Below are 21113 nucleotides of genomic sequence, written 5' to 3' on the forward strand. Positions count from 1 at the left end.
TGTTAATTTTATGTTAATTACAAAATAAACACTTTTTATTTTTTTACTGACAATTATTTATTACAATGTTTTTAAGTATACAAATACTGTCGACTTAAAAATAGTAAGTTAATGTTAATTTTGGTTAATTTTAAGTTAATTTAAAAATAAAAATCTTTTATAAAAAAAGCCTAAAAACACAATATTTTTAGGTTCGTTTGGCTCGTCATTCCATAATCCAGTTACACCAGAAGCCACACTGCTAATAACGTCTTCAACACTCTGTAAATGTAAATCATTCATAGGATTATCGGCATTGTTTAGGCCTACGTCCATCTCTTCAAAATCAATATCTGAGAGGGCATTGTCAGACTCACCGTCGCTGAATTCTTCATCACCATCAATCCTCCACTCTTCTTCCACATGATTAGTACCGATTTCACCATCAGATTCACTTAAAATAAATCCGTCATTGTCAATATAACGATCAATTTCACTACTACGTAAAGCTCCATGTCGCGCCATTGTACACATGCTTAGTTTGTTTACTCGAGTCAGCTGTTTACTTGTTCCGATCGTCTGTTTATGTCCCCTTCCCCAACTGCAGTGTTGCCAAGCTGTAAAGTTAAATTATTCAATTCCCATTATTGCATAGAACACAGAAACGAAGTTAGGACTGAATGGTGCTGACATCTTGTGAGAAATAGGCGAACTACTTGGTGGCGAGATGGTTTCGTCAAAGTATTTTTACCGTGCATAGCGCTAGCGGTGAGATGGTCTCGTCGAAGTAGGCTAATGGGTTAACACTGCTTAGAATATTTATCTTTTAATTTATAAATTCTTTTATAACTCTTAACTTGTCAATTAGTTATTCAGCTTTGCTATTGTATTTTTATATTCTTCTAATACACCAAAACACGTATTTCAGTGTATTGTGATCATAAATCTTTGTAATACACAATTGGATATCTCCTTAAGAATCATGGAGTATAAGACGTGGGCTTAAATTAAGCGGTAGATCAATTTGGAAACTCAGTTAAATGTGAATGTCAAAGAGGAAGTTAAAAGTAATTGTAATAACAGTAAGTTATTCTCTAAACTGAATTGTAAATATCAATTTGATCTTTTATACCAAATGACAACTGGTGTTGTGTTGCAGGTGAAGCCAGCCAAGAAGAGTCTACTGACACTATCGGAGGTGGACCAGTTTCTAGAGAAACTCTCTCAATTGACCAAAGAAGAAGATCAGTTGTATCACTTCTCCCAGATAGCAGAAAAGTCAGTTTATGGCAGAATATTAGTGTAAAGGAAATAAAAATTCCAAAATGTATTACCATATTTTTCGTTAGCTTTCAAAAAATCGGTTAGATAAGTTTTTATCATTCTTCAAAATTCTCAAGAAACAAAAATATTTTCTTAATTGGGAGTAATTTTTAAACATTCATTCAATAATAAAAATATGTGATATCCATGTTTGGCAAACATAACACAATGGTATAAATAACTGTTTGGTACAAAATATTTGAAATTTCATATAGATAGTAAAATTTCTTTACTTAAAATGAACAAATTTTTAACAATACTACGAAAAGCTATACATAGATTATTTGAAAGTAATCATTTGAAGGATTCATCCTAGTTATTGATTTTAACACTCTAGAGGCCAGGCAATGCCATAAACTGCTACACTAAGGCTTTAACTAACCACATTATGTCTCCTATGGGTTAAAAGAGAAAACATTTTATTAAAATCAAGTATCTAAATATACTATGTTGTAAATATCACCTGGTCCTATTTCCACTTAAATGAAACCATGTATACCATCCAGTGCCTTAGACTTCAACACTCAGAGGCTTAAATATTAACAACTGGTCAACAGAATACTGTACGGTATTAACTATAGCTCACATTCAAACATGAACGCTTCAACCAATACAATGACTCAATGGCTATAGCACAAATTAACTTTTATCCGGTCATTCAAAGACATATAGTGGTTGTGGTTTTGACTATGTGCATTTACCGAAATATTCTAAAATGTTAGTTTTTCATTGCAGGAATGAATCTGCTGGTCAATATTTCAACCATAACTTATTAAGGATTATAAAAAATTAACGAAACTACCCACTAGCTTGTACTGCTATCATTTAAGATGAAATGAAATAATGTCTTTACTTTGAGATAAAAATTTTTACAATAATTGCTATTTCATGTATGTTCAGAAGTTAGAACCTGCAGTCATTGCTCAGATAATGAATGTTAGCATGTGAAAATGTCATGAAATTTCTGGGTTTTGAACTCAGATTCATAGGATGATAAGCTGCTGAGATACATAACATTCAGTTATGAGAGATAATACTGTTTCAAAATTTAAGATATATGAATGATAACTGGATTTAATTTCAGCTGCTGATTTTTTGAGTTTGTAATAATAGATTTTCTGTTTTGTTTTTGTTAAAACCACACTCTCTTTTCACTTTTTTTATTTATATTGTACAAATTTTATGTCGCCCAATCTGATGGAATATACAAGTCACACAAAATAAGTTTATAGAATCTTTAACTATGAGAACACGATTTTTTACATATTGTCATAAGCATATTTATAATATTTAGTTATGTATTAGTCCTACAAGTAAGATTCCATTCTATCTTGCTAAAATCTTGTTTTTTAATATTATATTTGAACAGAATTGTAATTTTTTTTTAATGTTTCTCTGTTTAGGTGCACATCTAATGATTTGAAAATGATCATTCGATTAGTGAAACATGATCTGAGAATTAATGCAGGCCCGAAACATATGTAAGTGTGATGCTTTTATTATGGAATTGTGAATTGTTCTTTCAATGAAATATACAAATATAGATTGTAGTCACAGTTTGTGATTTAATTCTAATTGTGTTATTTTGGGATAAAGACTGGAAGGTATCCACCCTGAGGCATACCAAGCATTCCAGACGACTAGAGACATCCGCAGTGTTGTGACCAGAGTCGTACCCACCATGAGTCAGTCCGGAGCTCAGACCACTCTCGCTATCGGAGTCAAGACGCTCACCCCCCTGTCCTGCCCATGCTGGTTGGTTCCTTTTGTACTTTGGTGGGCTCTTTTTATTAATTTTAACTGTTTATTATATGTTTATAAGTTAGAAGGAAGCTCAATACAATTTTTATGTTTAGATGACTTCAAATTGAAATGCAATGATAGATAGTCACTTAACTTCTTCTGCCTGGTCTAGTATTGCCACATTTGTATTGGACGAAAGTATATTTTTGTATTAATCACAATTACCTACCAGCTGAGATATTATTCAAAAGTATTAAAAAATTTGGGTGAAATATAATTTTTACTTATTTATTTTATTTTTACATCTCAGTTCATGATTTGATCAGTTTAAGTCTGGTGTTACTGGAAGGTACCATTGGTACCAAGATGTGTTTTTATTATTTTTTTTAATGTAAGTTGGAATTTTGAAATGAAATTTATTATAGTAAATCTCAGATAAACATTTTACAGCCTATTTGTAGTTTTATTCCACTGTCTATGACGAGAGTTTTGTATGTTTAAGTTTTTGATCAGCTGTAACACTAAATAGGCTGAGATTCGGTCAGTTGTTCATGCCGCACTTTGAGGTTTTAAGTGCGTAAGTGAAGCAAAGATTGTGTTGCTTGATGCTGTAAATATGTTTTAAATCTTTAAAACCCAACATTAAGTAAATGACAGGGTATATTTTAGGTGTTTAAAAAAATTGCAAATCTATGGTCACCTAATTTGTGATTTTTTGCTGTTATATATAGATTTTTTTGTAATTTATTCAGATTTAAAAAATTAAAGCAATCTTGAAACCAATAAAATTGTTTAACATAAAGATACATCATAATAAGATTTATAAACATGCTGAATTATAATACCCTAATTTAAGAGATATGACTAACTAAAAAAAAACAAACTAACGTCAAAACAGATAGACACTGAAGGAGCTAGGATATATAGCCTTAAAAATTAACTTGTGAAAGATAAGTTTAAGGAGTAATAAATAATACAACAACTTGTTTTTTTACTATCAAAAGGTTTCTTGCCTGTTTTATTTTACAGGCAGAAGCATGCAAGTCGGTGGAGCAGGCCATGAGAAAGTGTCCCAACGGGATGTATGCTGAAATCAAGTATGATGGGGAGAGAGTGCAAGTTCACAAACAAGGCAATGAGTTCAAGTTTTTCTCCAGGAGCCTCAAGCCAGTTCTGCCCCACAAAGTGAGAATCTATGGACAATATACCATTTGTTTGTCTTTTAGTCTGAAAATATTAAGTAACTATAATATTAGTAGTTTGGTTTTAGGTTTAAAAATACATTATTTAGCCAAATTTACATTATTATATGTCTTTGAATTGAACAACAATAGGGAAATGATAAATTGCACGGTTGGTAACGCTTGCTTGTTGCTCCGATTCATGCCCAATGCGGGCTGATTCGCAAAGTGTTTTCTCCTGTTGTATGTTCAGATTTAGAATAGAATAGTATATTTATTCTCCAAAAAAATGTCATTACAAATGTATAGTGATAAACAACATTGGGCTTTATGACAAGAAGTCTTCTTCAGTCCATTGTTCAGATACAAACTCACTAATTGAGTAAAATGCTTGTTTAACCCTTTGCACTCAAGAGTAAAATTTTTGGTCACTACCAAAAACTCGGGCCTCTATTCAACAAGTACTGGCGAAAACCTCGGAGCCCTTTTTATCAATTTTGTAAAGGTTTTGTTAAAAGGTTGTAACTTTTTTATTTTTGCAGATAGAGTTATAATTTTGGTTTTGTTTTATTTGTCATAAAATTCTATATTGTAAAAAATATATATTTGTAATTACCTTATTTTTAATACCTTTTTTCACTTGTAAAAAAAAATTTTTTTGTAAAAATTTTTACAAAAATTAACATTTAGCTGTTATAACTGAAAAAAATTGCATTGACATTATATAAACTATTATTATTTATAGGTTCCTTACATAATTGTAAACATGCACATAAAATTTTCATAAACTTACCTCTATAAACAAAAATGTTGTAGGCAGTTTTGTAATTTCCGACAATTTCCCCAAATAGTGAGTTATTTGTCAAATGACAGAAAATTTACTTTTTTATACCTTTTTATGCCCGTAATACAGGTACTTTGGGATTATACCGACCGCACCAGTATGAAGAACACAAAAATATAAATTTATTGAAACAAACATGATAGAACAAAAAAACAACTCTTTAATTACAAACTTACAACGATTATCAATGGGGTCAGATTCCGTTATATGCCCCCAATGCTTAAACATTTTTCAATGAACTTAGAACGTTATAAAACGATGTAGTTGAGTAACAGAACTAACATTCCATCAATCAACAAGCATTTCCAGCATATTGTGATCGGTATTTTTGTCGCTGTTATCTTATCTTTCTCGAGAATCCCGATTACGGCAGGCCGCGCGGCATCACATGATTATTTAAGTTTTTTGCACGGTACATAATTGCCTTTCCATTACAATTCATTTTATATTTCTGATCAGCCCCTCTAGAATTTGATATACTGATAGGTACTATCTCGAAGGATATTTTTCTTTCGTTGACATCAGCGCGCTGATAGCCGGAGGCACTCGCATTTTGGGTGGCGGAGTGTGATCAAGAGTAAAAACAAGTTTTGTGTGTTTTTTCAATAAAGAGTTTAGTTTTTGTTTGGTAATGTTTGTTTTTGTAGAATTTTTTGTGTTTGGAGAAATGTAGGGGTAAAACACGGAAGTACAACAAAGCGACGTACCAGCTGAACGGGCGGCGAGACTCTGCAATCACGTTATCTACTAGACCGCTCGACTTTGACCTCTGTCTGAGGATGGGGAGGGGTTTGCGATAAGACAATTCCTGTTTTTATATTGACGAAATATTGTTCTACGCTAATCTAGTAATCAGTAGAAGCAAAATGTCAAATAACGATTCATATCTGGGTGTGGTCTGTATAATCCCAAAGTACCGTAATACTTCCCTCACTTTCACTTTTGGCATCGTCAGATGATTCCGAATCTGATATGTTACTGACAAAAATATCACTCAGATCGTCAACATAACCTTATTGACTGAAATAACTTATCAGACTAAACATAACAATGAAAAGATCAGCTGTTGAAGTTGGGATCAAATCAGCTGACGAAAATGGTGAAGTTGACAAACCTCTACAACACAATGTAAAACTGCAAAATCACCGCTAGAGAGTATAAAGGTTTACTACGTTTTTACAACCAAAAACTATCCAGCTTGCGTATTTAGCAAATTTACCGCATTTGGATAATTTATAAAGCCAGTATAAAGGATTTACCAAACGTCCGACATTTCGGACGTCCGAGGTTTTGGCCAAAACAACGATGTCCGATATTTCGGACGTCGGAGTGCAAAGGGTTAAGAAAACATTTTTATACTTAACTGCTTTACAGTTAGAGGAATTTAGTGAATAACTTGAAGGACATGATTAAATTACTTTTAACACTATATTTGGGCATATTTTGGGAAAAAATTTAATTAACTATCATTAGTTTAACGAGCCATATTGTTGCTGTTTATTTAAAATATTATTAGTAATATTTAGTCTGTAATAAGTTTTGAGTTTGATTGTACTTGTTCAGAAGTGTCCTCTTTGTTAATCACTTCACTAATACATTGTTAATACACTATTTCATTACTGTACTGAATGATGTGTATCAGGAAAATAACAAGGCATTTCTATAATACAACTTGTTGGGAAAATTCAACAAGATATATATTAATATTATGGTTTGTTAACACGTTCGCGATGACGGCTTATTTGTGCACTTTTTTATATGCCATTGAATTTTTCAACAATAATGGTAAAACATTGAAATAGTCTTTTTTATCTAAACATCTAAGTATAACGAGAAAAATATATAGATTTCACAATTTTGCACAAAAATAATTATTTCATTATGTTTTTTTATGTTTCTTTGTGTACCCCAAGAGATACCTAAAAAATTAAGCAATCGTGCACCTGATGTTGTACACGATAGTTTGAGGTAATATATACCACCAAGACAAGCAAACAATAAAAACGCAATAAAGAAATGCATAGCAATGTGTACCCCATCAGGCTCACAATGCGCTTTATGAAAGCCCGTTGTGTAGACAATGGAATTTGTGAATGCATGTACCAGATGGGCTGTATTAACAAGCATAATATCAAAGTTTAGTGTTTTATTATTGAAAATAATCAAGTACCTTATTATTTCAGGTTAGTCATTTTAAAGACTACATTCCTCAAGCATTCCCATACGGCCAGGATCTGATATTGGACAGTGAGATTCTCATGATAGATGTCAACACTGGCCAGCCTCTGCCGTTTGGCTCCCTGGGAGTTCACAAGGTACCAGTTGTTTGACGACTTGACCAAACAGTATATAATTATCTTTTGTATAACATGAGTAGTACAATTCTTTAACTATGTTATTTGTTTCTTTCAGAAAACTCAATTTAAAGATGCCAATGTTTGCTTATTCGTCTTTGATTGCATCTACTACAACGGAGAATCTCTTGTTAAGAAGTGAGTTTATTTTTTATTTCTGAGTAGTCCTGTGGATAAATATTGGTAAGGATTTTGTTTGCTAGACTTGGTATATCGGTTTAATATTTGCTTTAATTCTGTTGTAAATTATTAGAAACTACTACAACTTTATGATAATCAATGATTTTAAAATGAAATGATAAGTTAGTAAATTAGATAGGGGTTTGCGAATCCGGAGCTTCATTAAAACATATAACAGAGTAAAGCTTCTTGTAAAACACTTAAGCTTAATATTTTTAGTGCCAAGTTTTATCACTTTAATATGCATTACCTATTAACTATTCCGTTAAGAGTGTAATCAATTTTATATATATATATATATAATCCAAATCTCCAATTCTGTTGAAATTTGTCTTTGTACTTCATAGGATACACTAAAGTATGAACTAATAAATTGAATTAAATAATGACTTCAACAATGTTATCAATAAATTATAATAATGAGTCAATTAGAACACATTTCTTTGAACACTTCATGTCCTTGATGTATATTTTAGGGCAAGTTTAGCAGGTCTAAGTGATTTGATACCTTATTTAGAAGCTCTAAATTAAACATAAAATTTGGTTCATTTTGGTTATTTTATATATTTGGCAATATATGTCTATCAAAAAGTAATCCCTCCTTGAAGTATGTTCATTTAGGTCTGTAATTTTTACACCTCATGTGATATTTATTATAATGTAGTTTTATATATCTATAATGAGGGTTTTTAACCCTCATTGATTCCCCAGGAGAGTTCACTTCTGGCTGTTTAATACAATTTTGTTGTAAGGCCGAATAAATGTAAGCAATCAAATGCACATAATTTACTACTGAATTCAATTTCTCTGGAAAGTAAGATTTAATCTTCAGCATCTGTAAATGTCTATCACCAATTTTCAATAGTGTCTCTGCATGATGTCCCGAATCTACGTTATTGTGAAAATACACTCTTATGTTAGTTTTCAAACTGAACTTTTCAACTTTCGATTATAAGCTTGATGATTTAATGGAGGCTTTGATTTCACCTGGTGACATTTCCGTGTGGGTTGCTGGGAGACTTTGTCGGAAATCACCAGCCAGTAAAACTATCATTCCTCCCATAATTTCCACTGTCTTGCAAATCTTGATTCAATGTTTGTCTGATTCAACGCTTCTATAGCTTTTTAATCTGACATTGTAATTCATCCCACAATAAAAGCTTGCATCGTTGCAGGATTCTGATAGCTATTTTTTTATGAAATCACAGATAGGCAAACCTTCTTGTGCCAGATTCAACAATAATTTTAAAACGGAATGCGCTGGTTTTTTTATGATGGACATTAACAATAAATTTAGTTAAAACCTTTTACCGGTCTTTCCAGGAGCATTGAGAAAAACTAATGTATCATTGCCGAATTCTATTTTAAATAACACTTGATGAAAACCGGAACATTATTCTGGATGTAACTGAGGGATTAATTCTATTACTTGATATATTAATTTAAACAAACTCTCCAATAATATAAAGTTTTTATTTTTGTGAGGCCTTTCGTACTCAATGAGAACATCTTCGGACTCACACAACTGAATAAAAGTAATAATAACAATAGTAACATAAACAATTTTGTACTAAATAAAAACATATGTAATTAAAAATACAAAGAGATAATATTCTATGACAGCACAGTATGTTGTATGTATATATAAAAAAATAAAGTTGATATTTAGTTAAATAAAATAGAGTAACAGTGAATTTTGAAAAGGCCCAGGTTCGTTGTTTACCAGATTATTTTGGTTCTTTTTTATAAAAATTGTTTCATATGCATCAAAGAATTTTTTATTTTGTACTTCTTTTAATAATTTTGCATTTGAAAAAGAGTGTCCAGTTTGAAGTGCATGTTTTGCCATGGCTGATCTTTCTTCCTGTTGGTATTTTAAACATGCCCTATGTTCCTTAGCTCTCTGTTTTAATTTCTTTTTGTTTGGTCAATGTATTTTAAATCACAATTGTGACAATTAATTTGATAAATTCCAGATTTTTCTTCTTCATTAATTTTGTTCTTGGGATTTCCTAATATATTCTTTAATTTAATTTTGGAATTTTGTAACAGGTCAAATTACGACATTTGAATATTCGCGGGGAATTGGCAGACTGATACGTCAATGAATCAGCAGACTGTGACGTCAGTGAATCACATGTTGTCGGAATTGAAATTTATTTAACTAATAACAAAGAAATTTATTGAACTTTATACGGGAAAAGATTTGATTAATTAAAATGAAGTAAACATAACCAAAATTCGTGTTTTACAAAAACACTAAATAGAATTACGCAGAAAAGCCAATTGTGGGATGAATGACTTGTATATTGATGACGTCATAAAGCACATGTTGCTAAAAATTTAAATAAAAAGCTTTGAAAAAATAATAAAAAGAAAATAGAAAGACTTAAATTGATTAATTATAATAAAAGTGATAAATTTCGACAATTATAAGAAAAGAATCAAATTATATTTATTCGTGAAGACGCTGATTTGAACGAGAGAGGGGATGAGTATTGTTTTGAGTCGGTATCCGTAGTTTTATACAGAGATTCGGTCTTCTCTCACCAGACTTGAAGCAAGGAGGTTGTGTTGATTCTCCTGGGATAGTAGTGATCTGTTGTATAGTGTATTGAAATTTTAATGAAGGATGGGATATTATTTTAGTCTTTTAAATTATCAAAGCATTGCAAGGTGAGTGAAATTATAATATGTATTGAGAGTGTGACATGGAATAAATTAATCTCATGGTCACTTGGTTTGACTTTTCTTTGAATATCCTCTTTATAAAAAGTGTGATGAAGTGATATTAAATTTTTTAATCACTACTTAACATATTTTAAAACCCGAGATACACACATACTTGTTGTTGGTGATAACACCACAGACATTCAACTTTAATAAGTTTTAAGCAGTACCAAGGGAATACAGCTAGCATTGGGCAAGATGGCGACCGATACCATGATGAGCAACATGGTACAACAACGTGCCACTGGTGACAAAAAGGCATACAACTACATGGTGAGTCAACAACTCTAAAGAACCGACTCACAATAAATTGACACAACCACGTGGAGGGGATCCACAGCAAATTGACGCAGTCAAGGTAAAGGGCTTTCAGCAAATTACCGCAGTCAACGTGGGGGTGACACTCATCAAATTGGCGCTGCAACCTGGGACACACAACAATTTGTAGATACATTAATATTGGCATGTTTCTTAAAACTTTTAGTAATATCTGTAGATAGATTGTTGTAGGAAACAGATATCCATTTTTCAGTTTCTTTACTTTTGATTTGATATAAAGTTGTTCCTGAATTTCTTTCAATAATTTTCTTTTTCTTGCTTATCATATTGTCAATCATGTTAGTTTTGTAGCCATTAAATAAAGCAGTTTCCTTTATTTTCTTAACTTCTTTTTTATAATTTTCTGTTGATAATGGAGTATGTAAAAGCTGATGGATTAAATTGTGAAAAGCTGCTCTTTTTGTGAAGGGGGATGAAATTAATCAACTTGTGATGAATCTGTCATTTTGTGCTGGTTTTCTTTATATATCGAATTCAAAATGGCGCGTCGTATTTTTCATAATTATTAAATTGAGAAATGGGAGTTGATTGTCATTTTCTATTTCACAAGTGAATTTGATAGAAGGATAAAAGGAGTTTAGAGAATTGATAAAATTTTGAAGATTTTGTTTCTTTTTTCTAAATTTCTCAAACCCTACGTTAGTTAGTTGATTCATCATTAATATCATATTGGATATCATCATGTATCCATCTTGAATAAAGGTTTAAACTTTAGCATTAAACCATTTAATGAACAGGAAGATGTATTTGTTGATGTTGAATCAAACATCAAATTCTTAAATAATGACAAAGGAATGCTATTAGAAATTATTTCCCAGAATCTGGAAGCGATATGTTGACGATTTTTTTGCTGTTTTCGACAAGATACAAAATCTTCAAAATTTTATAGATTCTCTAAAACTCCTTTTATCCTTCTATCAAATTCACTTGTGAAATAGAAAATGACAATCAACTCCCATTTCTCAATTTAATAATTATGAAAAATACGACGCGCCATTTTGAATTCGATATATAAAGAAAACCAGCACAAAATGACAGATTCATCACAAGTTGATTAATTTCATCCCCCTTCACAAAAAAGAGCAGCTTTTCACAATTTAATCCATCAGCTTTTACATACTCCATTATCAACAGAAAATTATAAAAAAGAAGTTAAGAAAATAAAGGAAACTGCTTTATTTAATGGCTACAAAACTAACATGATTGACAATATGATAAGCAAGAAAAAGAAAATTATTGAAAGAAATTAGAGAACAACTTTATATCAAATCAAAAGTAAAGAACCTGAAAAATGGATATCTGTTTCCTACAACAATCTATCTACAGATATTACTAAAAGTTTTAAGAAACATGCCAATATCAATGTATCTACAAATTCCAAAATTAAATTTAAAGAATATATTAGGAAATCCCAAGAATAAAATTAATGAAGAAGAAAAATCTGGAATTTATCAAAGTAATTGTCACAATTGTGATTTAAAATACATTGACCAAACAAAAAGAAATTAAAACAGAGAGCTAAGGAACAGGGCATGTTTAAAATACCAACAGGAAGAAAGATCAGCCATGGCAAAACATGCACTTCAAACTGGACACTCTTTTTCAAATGCAAAATTATTAAAAGAAGTACAAAATAAAAATTCCTTGATTCGTATGAAACAATTTTTATAAAAAAGAACAAAAATAATCTGGTAAACAACGAACCTGGGCCTTTGCAAAATTCACTGTTACTCTATTTTATTTAACTAAATATCAACTTTATTTTTTTATATATACATACAACATACTGTGCTGTCATAGAATATTATCTCTTTGTATTTTTAATTACATATGTTTTTATTTAGTACAAAATTGTTTATGTTACTATTGGTATTATTACTTTTATTCAGTTGTGTGAGTCCGAAGATGTTCTCATTGAGTACGAAAGGCCTCAAAAAAAATAAAAACTTTATATTATTGGAGAGTTTGTTTAAATTAATATATAATTTCCAATAAGACAAGAGCTTCAAGAATCTATTACTTGATGTTGCAATGCTAATAAGATCGTAATTTAATAATAATTATATACTTTATATATGTCTTTAACAGGATATACAAAACATAAATGTGATAAAGATCATTACAATATATTACACATATTAAATCTAACAAAGAATATTAACAATTTATGGTTAACTGAACATTATTCTATATTAAAAGAGACAAATAAAGGAGAATTCTTCCAAGTCAATCCTGTTCAGAGGATTCTCACATCATAATATAAGTAATGTTGAGCAGCAAAAGAAAATAAGATAAACACATGCCAATTTTAATATAATTCTCGAGTAATTTCATTACCAAAGTCAGTTCCATCTGCTCATCATTCCAAAATCATTTAGCTTCTTCCCAACAATGTAAAAACCCCGTTTTCAATTATTATTAATATTTCGTTGTAACTGTGGTCATTAAAAGTCATATTTGCCTATCCTTGCTGATATTATTTAATTACAAGGATCCAACAATTACAATAATTACACACAGGAGTTTTAAAAAATCACAGTTAGTGAGTCTGAGATCTTAAATCTGTTCTATAACTAATCACTTTCCTATCCATATTCTTACAGTAAGTTAATCATGTTTTGTCTTTTTACAGACCAATGAAGGAGAGAAGAAGAATTTTGGAAGAAAATATGAAAGAGATAAAAAATCATGTTGTATTCTCAGAGCAACAAGAAATTCATGTGAGTAATATATTTAATTCTAGTATTGAAAGTGATTCCACTTTTAAATGATGGCCTGTATTTTAGTAATTAATTAAACATTCTATAATTAGATCATAACTATCTACAGTTAAAAAAATATAACATACGTAATAGATGTAAAGTTATAGTAAATGTGTTTTACCTGACATTTCATTAGCTTCAACTGCCACTTTTTTATTTAAAACTATAAGGTTTGTTTTGCATGACTATGTATATATTTATAACACAGTTGCTTTTTAACAGAATCCCAAAGAGCTTGAAGCAAAAATGACAGAAGTGTTTAGACTGGGCTTGGAAGGACTTGTGTTGAAAGATTTGATGGTAAGTAATTCAATAAACTAATCTCATGTTTTATAATACTTTAATATCTCCTTTTAAATGGTTTATCTATGATGGGAATTAAGTACTGTCATATCCAGATCGTGGACGTGATTTGTGGAACTTCCACTCGCTAAAAACCTCTTAATCCAGACTTAACTTCCACTGGGAACTGCATTACACCTTACCACCTTACTTAAAAGAGGACCCTTCTTCACATTTTGTGTTATTGTCACTTTATTTTTCTCTTGATTTCTTAAAGTTCAAAAACAACTTTTCATCATGTGTTACATTTGGTTTTTAACTACTTCATTTAGGTAAAAATTAAAATAAATATCTATATATATAAAAAATGAAACTGTTCGTGTGTAACAGCATCACTCACAAAACGGCTGGACGGATTCGCCTAATTTTTTTTTTTAATTTGTTCGTCTTGATCTGTAGAAGGTTATAGGATACTTTTTATCTCTTTCCCGATTCAGGATTCCCGCCCCACTGGTTACAGAAATACCCGTAAGAAATGCATTGCAGCAAACATATGTTATTAAGTGAAAGAGTCTTTTCAAATTTTTAATCAGCTGTTCTTTGTAAACATATATAATGCGACAAAAAATATATTTAATTTCAACAAGATGTTATTCTCCTAATTACCTTTATTACAATTCATACTTTCTTGCTCTTTTCAGCCACAAATTTTATGCTTCTTTGCAATTAATATTTTGTTTCAGTGTGAACAAATTTAAACAGCGCCAATTAATTTTGGAATTATTCTATTTCAATCATTGTTTCAAAAAACTGTTGTTATTTTTGACAGTAACTAAGTAAACATAAATATTTTTGACGTTTCTATGTAAACAAAACATTTTTTGACATTTACAACGTGTCACACAATGTCAAATTTTTGATAAACGTGATTTTGATATCTTTTTTACAATTTCCAAGAACAGTGTTATTTTCCATCAGTAAAAGGTTTAAAAAAATAGGCAAGTATTTTTGTTTCTCATGTAAATATTCTTTGAAGAATGTTTTTCTCAACATTTTTTTTTACAGAATTCCTTTGAGCAGTTTTTTGAAGAATTTTATTGGAAAATAACATAATGCCGCCAAGAAAAAAAAGTGCTTTAAGCCGTCACAGCGCACGTGCGATAGCAACAAAACGAATTCGTAATAATCAAAGCAACGACCAGCGCGCAAAAGGTAAACGAATTGAAATCGAATACGAACATCAGCATCAAGAATGATGCTGTCGCAAGAAAGAAAGAGAAACATCAAATTTGAATGATAGATTGAGAATGCAAAGTAATCGAGCGGTTGCAAACAGATCAGGCGATGCAACGACTTCAACATGACATGTATAAACAAGCTTTTAATTACGATCCTTCAGCAGACTACAATCAACACCCAAAAATGAATATCGGGTCACATGAATGTAACTTGCCCACATTGCCATGCACGGAAATTTCCAAACGAGGCACTAGGAATGTGTTGCAGCAACGGGAAGGTGTATATGCTACCACTTCAAGAACCTCCTGAGCCACTTTTGTCTTTAACATCCGGAACAACTCCCGACTCTAAAACGTTTTCTACAGGATATACGAAAGTACAACTCTTGCTTTTCAGATGACATCTTTTGGGGCAACCAAAGTAGTGACACATGCGGGATACATGCCTACGTTTAAAATTCAAGGACAGGTTTATCATCAAGCCGGGGTCATTATTACCTGAACCCAATCAAGATCCACGATTTTTACAAATATATTTTACCGGAAATAACGACATTCAAATTGATCAACGGTGTGGAAATATTCCAGGAGTCGACCGCAAAATCGTAGATTCATTACAACAGATGCTACAAGAAAAAAAACAATTTGGTTAGAATGTTCAAAAATGCTTTACAACGAATGCCAAGCGATGAATATAAAATTGTTATCAGAGCAGACAAAACACCAACAGGAGAGCACGAAAGACGTTTTAATGCCCCAACATCTGATGAAGTTGCAGTTATAATTGTCGGCAATGAAATTTGATAAACGGGATATTGTTCTACAAAAACGGAGTAATTTTGTTGCAGCGCATTTCAGAAACTCACCGTTCTTATGATGCTCTACAATACCCGTTACTTTTTTTGGGAAGGCGAAGATGGATACAATTTCAACATTTATCAGATTGATGCAGTGACACATGCCGCTACAAATAAAAAGGTTTCAGCAATGAATTACTACGCTTATTGTATAATGGTGAGAGAGGGGCATAATCATCTGTTACGTTGCGGACGACTGTTTCAACAATTCTTGGTGGACATGTATGCAAAAATTGAAAGTGAACGTTTATCATTTCTGCGATGGAATCAGAAAAGACTACGTGCAGAAGAATATATTCACCTTAGGGACGCAATATCGAGAGATGCAAATGCAGAAGATATTGGAAAAAATCGTCATTTTACCTTCGTCATTTACCGGCAGTCCTAGACATATGCATGAATATACACAAGATGCTATGACGTATGTCAGAAGTTAAACGGTCGCCCGGATTTTATTTATAACTTTCACGTGCAATCCAAAATGGATTGAAATTGAGTCCCTTCTGCTTCCTGGACAGACTGCGGGAGACAGACATGATCTGACAGCAAGAGTTTTTAAACAAAAACTAACAAAACTGATGGATGCAATAGTCAAATTGAGAATATACGGGGAAGTTAGATGCTTCATGTATACTATTGAATGGCAAAAAAGAGGTTTACCACATGCACACATTCTCATTTGGTTGAAAGAAAAAATTCATCCGGACCACCATAGACAAGATTATATCAGCCCGAAATACCAGACAAAGAAGAAGATCCTCTTTTATTTAACATAATCACTTCAAGCATGATTCACGGCCCTTGCGGAAATTTAAATCCTACATCCTCCTGCATGAAAGATCGACAGTGCACGAAAAGATATCCACGCTCTTTTTTGCTCGAAACTCAAACTGGACAAGATGGCTATCCACAGTATAAAAGAAGAAAACCAGAAGACGGGAGGACATGTAGCAGTAGGCAAGATCAAACAAAGAGAAAGTGCAAATTGACAACCGTTGGGTGGTACCATACACTCCCTTGCTTTCAAAAACCTTCCAGGCACATATAAACGTAGAATACTGCAACTCTGTCAAATCGATCAAATACATATGCAAATATATAAACAAAGGCAGCGATATGGCAATGTTTGGAGTCAGTAAACGACAATGATGAAATAAGTTTATATCAGATGGGACGATACATTTCAAAGTAATGAGGCAGTTTGGAGAATTCTGAGTTTTCCAATACACGATCGCCATCCCACAGTTGTCCACCTCGCAGTGCATCTGGAAAACGGCCAAAGAATTACGTTTACACCCCAGAATGCGGCTCAATTGGCAGCCGATCCGCCACATACTACCCTTGACTGCCTTCTTCAAATTATGCACCGAAGACCCGTTCGCAAAGACAGACTGTTATATCCAGAAGTTCCACAATACTATACGTGGAACATATCGAAAAAACAATTTTATCAAAGGAAACAAGGTGTTAAAGTACCTGGAACAACGATAAGAAGAAGTGATGCTCTAGGCCGAGTATACACAGTACATCCTAACAAACGCCGAATGTTTTTACTTGTGAATGCTTTTGCATGTTGTAAAAGGGCCGACATCTTTCGAAACATATACGCACTGTTGAAGGTGAGGTTTGTTCCACATATCGACAAGCGTGCCAGAAATTGGGACTTCTAGAAGATGATCAACATTGGGATACGGCATTGTCCGAAGCAGCTGCAATATCTATGCCCTGTCAGATGCGTCTTCTATTCTCAATTATTTTAACAACCTGTGCTCCATCCGATCCAATGGCTTTGTGGGAAAAAATATCGCGATTCTCTTAGCGAAGATTATTTATTGCAACTGCGTAGAACTGCGAACAACTTCGATTTGCAAATGTCAGATATTCTTTACAACAAAGCGTTAATAAATATCGAAGATACATGTCTGTCCATCGTCAACAAACCTCTTCAGGAATTAGGACTCCTTTCACCACCAAGAGACGACATTGACATAGTGGATACTGATGTTGTATGCGAGACCAACTACAATCGAGATGAACTACATAGATTTGTAGAGACTAACGTACCTCTTTTGGTAGGACAGCAAAGAACGTCATATAACATAATTATGGATCGAATTTCAACTCAAAAGGGAGGTATATTCTTTCTCGATGCTCCAGGGGGAACAGGAAAAACGTTCCTCATTAACCTCATACTTGCACAAGTGCTAAAGAATGGCGATATCGCACTTGCTGTTGTGTCCTCTGGAATAGCCGCAACTCTTTTGGCAGGAGGGAAGAACTGCGCATTCAGCGCTAAAATTACCGTTGGATTTTTGTGCAACTGATACGCCAATTTGCAACATCAAGAAAAATTCTGGACAAGCCACTGTTCTAAAAACATGCAAGGTTATCATTTGGGACGAATGCACGATGGCAAACAAAAAAGCTCTTGAGGCTTTGGATAGGAAGATCTGAGGGGTCAAGAAGCAACAATGGGAGGAGCACTCTTGCTACTCTAGCTGGAGACTTTCGTCAAACTCTTCCTGTTATTCCAAGAGGAACTCCAGCAGATGAACTTAATGCGTGTCTCAAGTTATCATATTTATGGAGGCGAGTTCAGATATTGACGCTCACAAACAAACATGCGTGTTCGCCTGCAAAGTGATGCGGCCTCACAAGAATTTTTCGGAACGGCTTTTTGCAAATTGGAAATGGAACCTTCATGAATTCGCCAGGCAATTACTCCATAACATTTCCAGAGGACTTCTGCAATTTGGCTGAATCAATCAATGATGTTGTTAACAGTGTTTTTCAAGACATTGCCACTAATTACAAAAAATCACGGATGGCTTAGAGAAAGAGCGATTCTAGCACCACGAAACGATCAAGTAACTAATCTAAACATATCTATTCAAGACAAGCTACCCGGGAGCTGTGACGACGTACAAGTCCATCGACACACCGTCATTGATCCAGAACAAGCTGTACACTACCCTGTGGAGTTTTTAAACTCACTTGAACCATCAGGAATGCCGTCACATCAATTACTCTTGAAAGTAGGATCACCGATAATGATGTTGAGAAACTTACGACCACCAAAATTGTGCAACGGCACTCGACTAACCGTCAAAAATTTACATCCAAATATCATTGAAGCAACGATTTTGTCGGGAACATCTGCCGGGGAAGATGTCTTCATCCCTCGCATCCCCTTAATTCCATCCGACTTGCCATTTGAATTTAAGAGACTTCAGTTCCCCGTTCGACTTGCGTTCGCAATGACGATTAATAAGGCACAAGGACAATCACTTAACGTCGCAGGAATCCATCTGGAACCTCATGTTTCTCGCACGGTCAATTATACGTCGCTTGCTCAAGAGTCGGAAACCCGAAAGAACCTTTATATTTATGCTCCAAATAATACAACTAATAATAACGTTGTTTACCAAAACGCATTAAAATAAACAAAAAACTTTTATAATAGATTTTATGATATGCTACGATGTATTAGTAGAGCAATAAATTTAATTGGAAAAACGTATAATAAAATTAGTATTTCTTTTCGATGCTTGATTGATGTAGCCCTCTCTACTGCCACGTGAGCGGAGCCGCGGGTTTAGGCTAGTAGAATAATATTATAAATAATGTATAACTACTAATAAATATTGTAAAATTTGTGCTTTCAAGAGTATACGAGGTGTGTTCAAAAAGTATCGCGAATTTTGTGTATTTTCAAACATTATTTATTTATTCGTGAATATCTATTTTGTCCCCTTCAAAGTAATCCCAATGGGATATTATACACTTGTGCCAACGTTTTTTCCAATCTTCGAAGCACTTAAAAAAATCATTTTTTTGTATCTTGTTCAGCTCCTCCTTCGATGCCGTCTCTATCTCGTCAATCGTGGCATAGCGTTGTCCTTTCATGGGCCTCTTCAGTTTCTGGGAACAAGAAAAAATCACAGGGGGCCAGACCTGGGGAATACGGTGGCTGCGGTATCATTAGTGTGTTGTTTTTGGCCAAGAAGTCGTGTACAAGCAGCGATGTGTGAGCAGGGGCGTTATCGTGGTGCAAAAGCCAATTTTTGTTTTTCCACAAATTCGGGCGTTTCTGGCGGATTACTTCGCACAAATTGCGCATAACTTGCAGGTAATATTCCTTATTCACCGTTCTACCTTGTGGCAAGAACTCATGATGCACCACGCCCCTGCAATCGAAGAAAACTATAAGCAAAACTTTCACATTCGACCGAACTTGCCGTGCTTTTTTCGGTCTTGGTTCGTGCGGCAGCTTCCATTGAGATGATTGAGCTTTGGTTTCCACGTCATAACCATAAACCCACAATTCGTCACCAGTTATGACCCTCTGGAGCAAATTAGGGTCGTCACGGACAGATTCCAACATCTCATTAGCAATGTTCATGCGATGCTGTTTTTGATCGTAATTGCGCAATTTTGGTACGAATTTTCTGGCGACCCGTCTCATGCCCAAATTATCGATTAAAATCTAATGGCATCTAAGGTAGAACGGTGAATAAGGAATATTACCTGCAAGTTATGCGCAATTTGCACGAAGCAATCCACCAGAAACGCCCGAATTTGTGGAAAAACAAAAATTGGCTTTTGCACCATGATAACGCCCCTGCTCACACATCGCTGCTTGTAAGCGACTTCTTGGCGAACAGTGGCGTTAATATTACCCTCTTGAGTTAGAAACCTTACCAGGAGAGGAGACCAGTGAGCAATTAACTGACTATATTTTCAACACTAAACAAACATTAACTTGTGGAGAAAGTAGTTGCTTTGTCAGCAGGTAATAGCAATACCAATTTTGGTGGTGCTAAAAGAAAAGGAACTAAAAATGTATTCAAAAAATTATCTACAAGCTACAACAAAACCTTGATTGCTTCAAATGATGGAATCACTCAAAACGTATTTTTCAACTATTGAAAAACCCCCTGCAGTCCTTGAAATTGTTTTAAGGATCCAAACGGAGAGCTCTGGTTATGGTTTCTGTACAGTGTTGCTGGTACATTTCATGAAAGTGTGAAAAAGATTGAAGGAGACTAAATAACTGTAGCTGAAGCTGTAAATTAGTATTTTGAACTGTTCAAAAACATTGAGGAGAGGAGAATCATTGTTTGCTTCCTTACTAACTTTTCCAGCACTCGATTTAGATATAGGCCAGTACTCTATTTACATATCTGAGTACATATCAGTTGTACTAGTAGAACACAAAAGATCTTAGTTCTTAAGCTCAGTAGTTAGTAAGAACCTGTCTAACTTTTTAAAACCGAATTTTCCTTGAAAGGCCTACATGAT

General features: G+C 33.3%; 1 protein-coding gene across 1 annotated transcript in view; it reads left to right on the forward strand.

Annotated features, from left to right (window-relative positions):
• Positions 1-21113, forward strand: part of LOC124358407 (DNA ligase 3-like) — a 109156-nt gene that overhangs the window by 48948 nt on the left and 39095 nt on the right. Inside the window, 9 exon segments of the mRNA XM_046810706.1 lie at positions 1139-1257; positions 2706-2783; positions 2899-2977; positions 2980-3057; positions 4075-4230; positions 7254-7385; positions 7483-7562; positions 13306-13393; positions 13658-13735. Coding sequence (XP_046666662.1) covers positions 1139-1257; positions 2706-2783; positions 2899-2977; positions 2980-3057; positions 4075-4230; positions 7254-7385; positions 7483-7562; positions 13306-13393; positions 13658-13735 — 888 coding nt within the window.

Source organism: Homalodisca vitripennis, chromosome 3 (assembly GCF_021130785.1).
Source record: "Homalodisca vitripennis isolate AUS2020 chromosome 3, UT_GWSS_2.1, whole genome shotgun sequence".
Taxonomy (NCBI): domain Eukaryota; kingdom Metazoa; phylum Arthropoda; class Insecta; order Hemiptera; family Cicadellidae; genus Homalodisca; species Homalodisca vitripennis.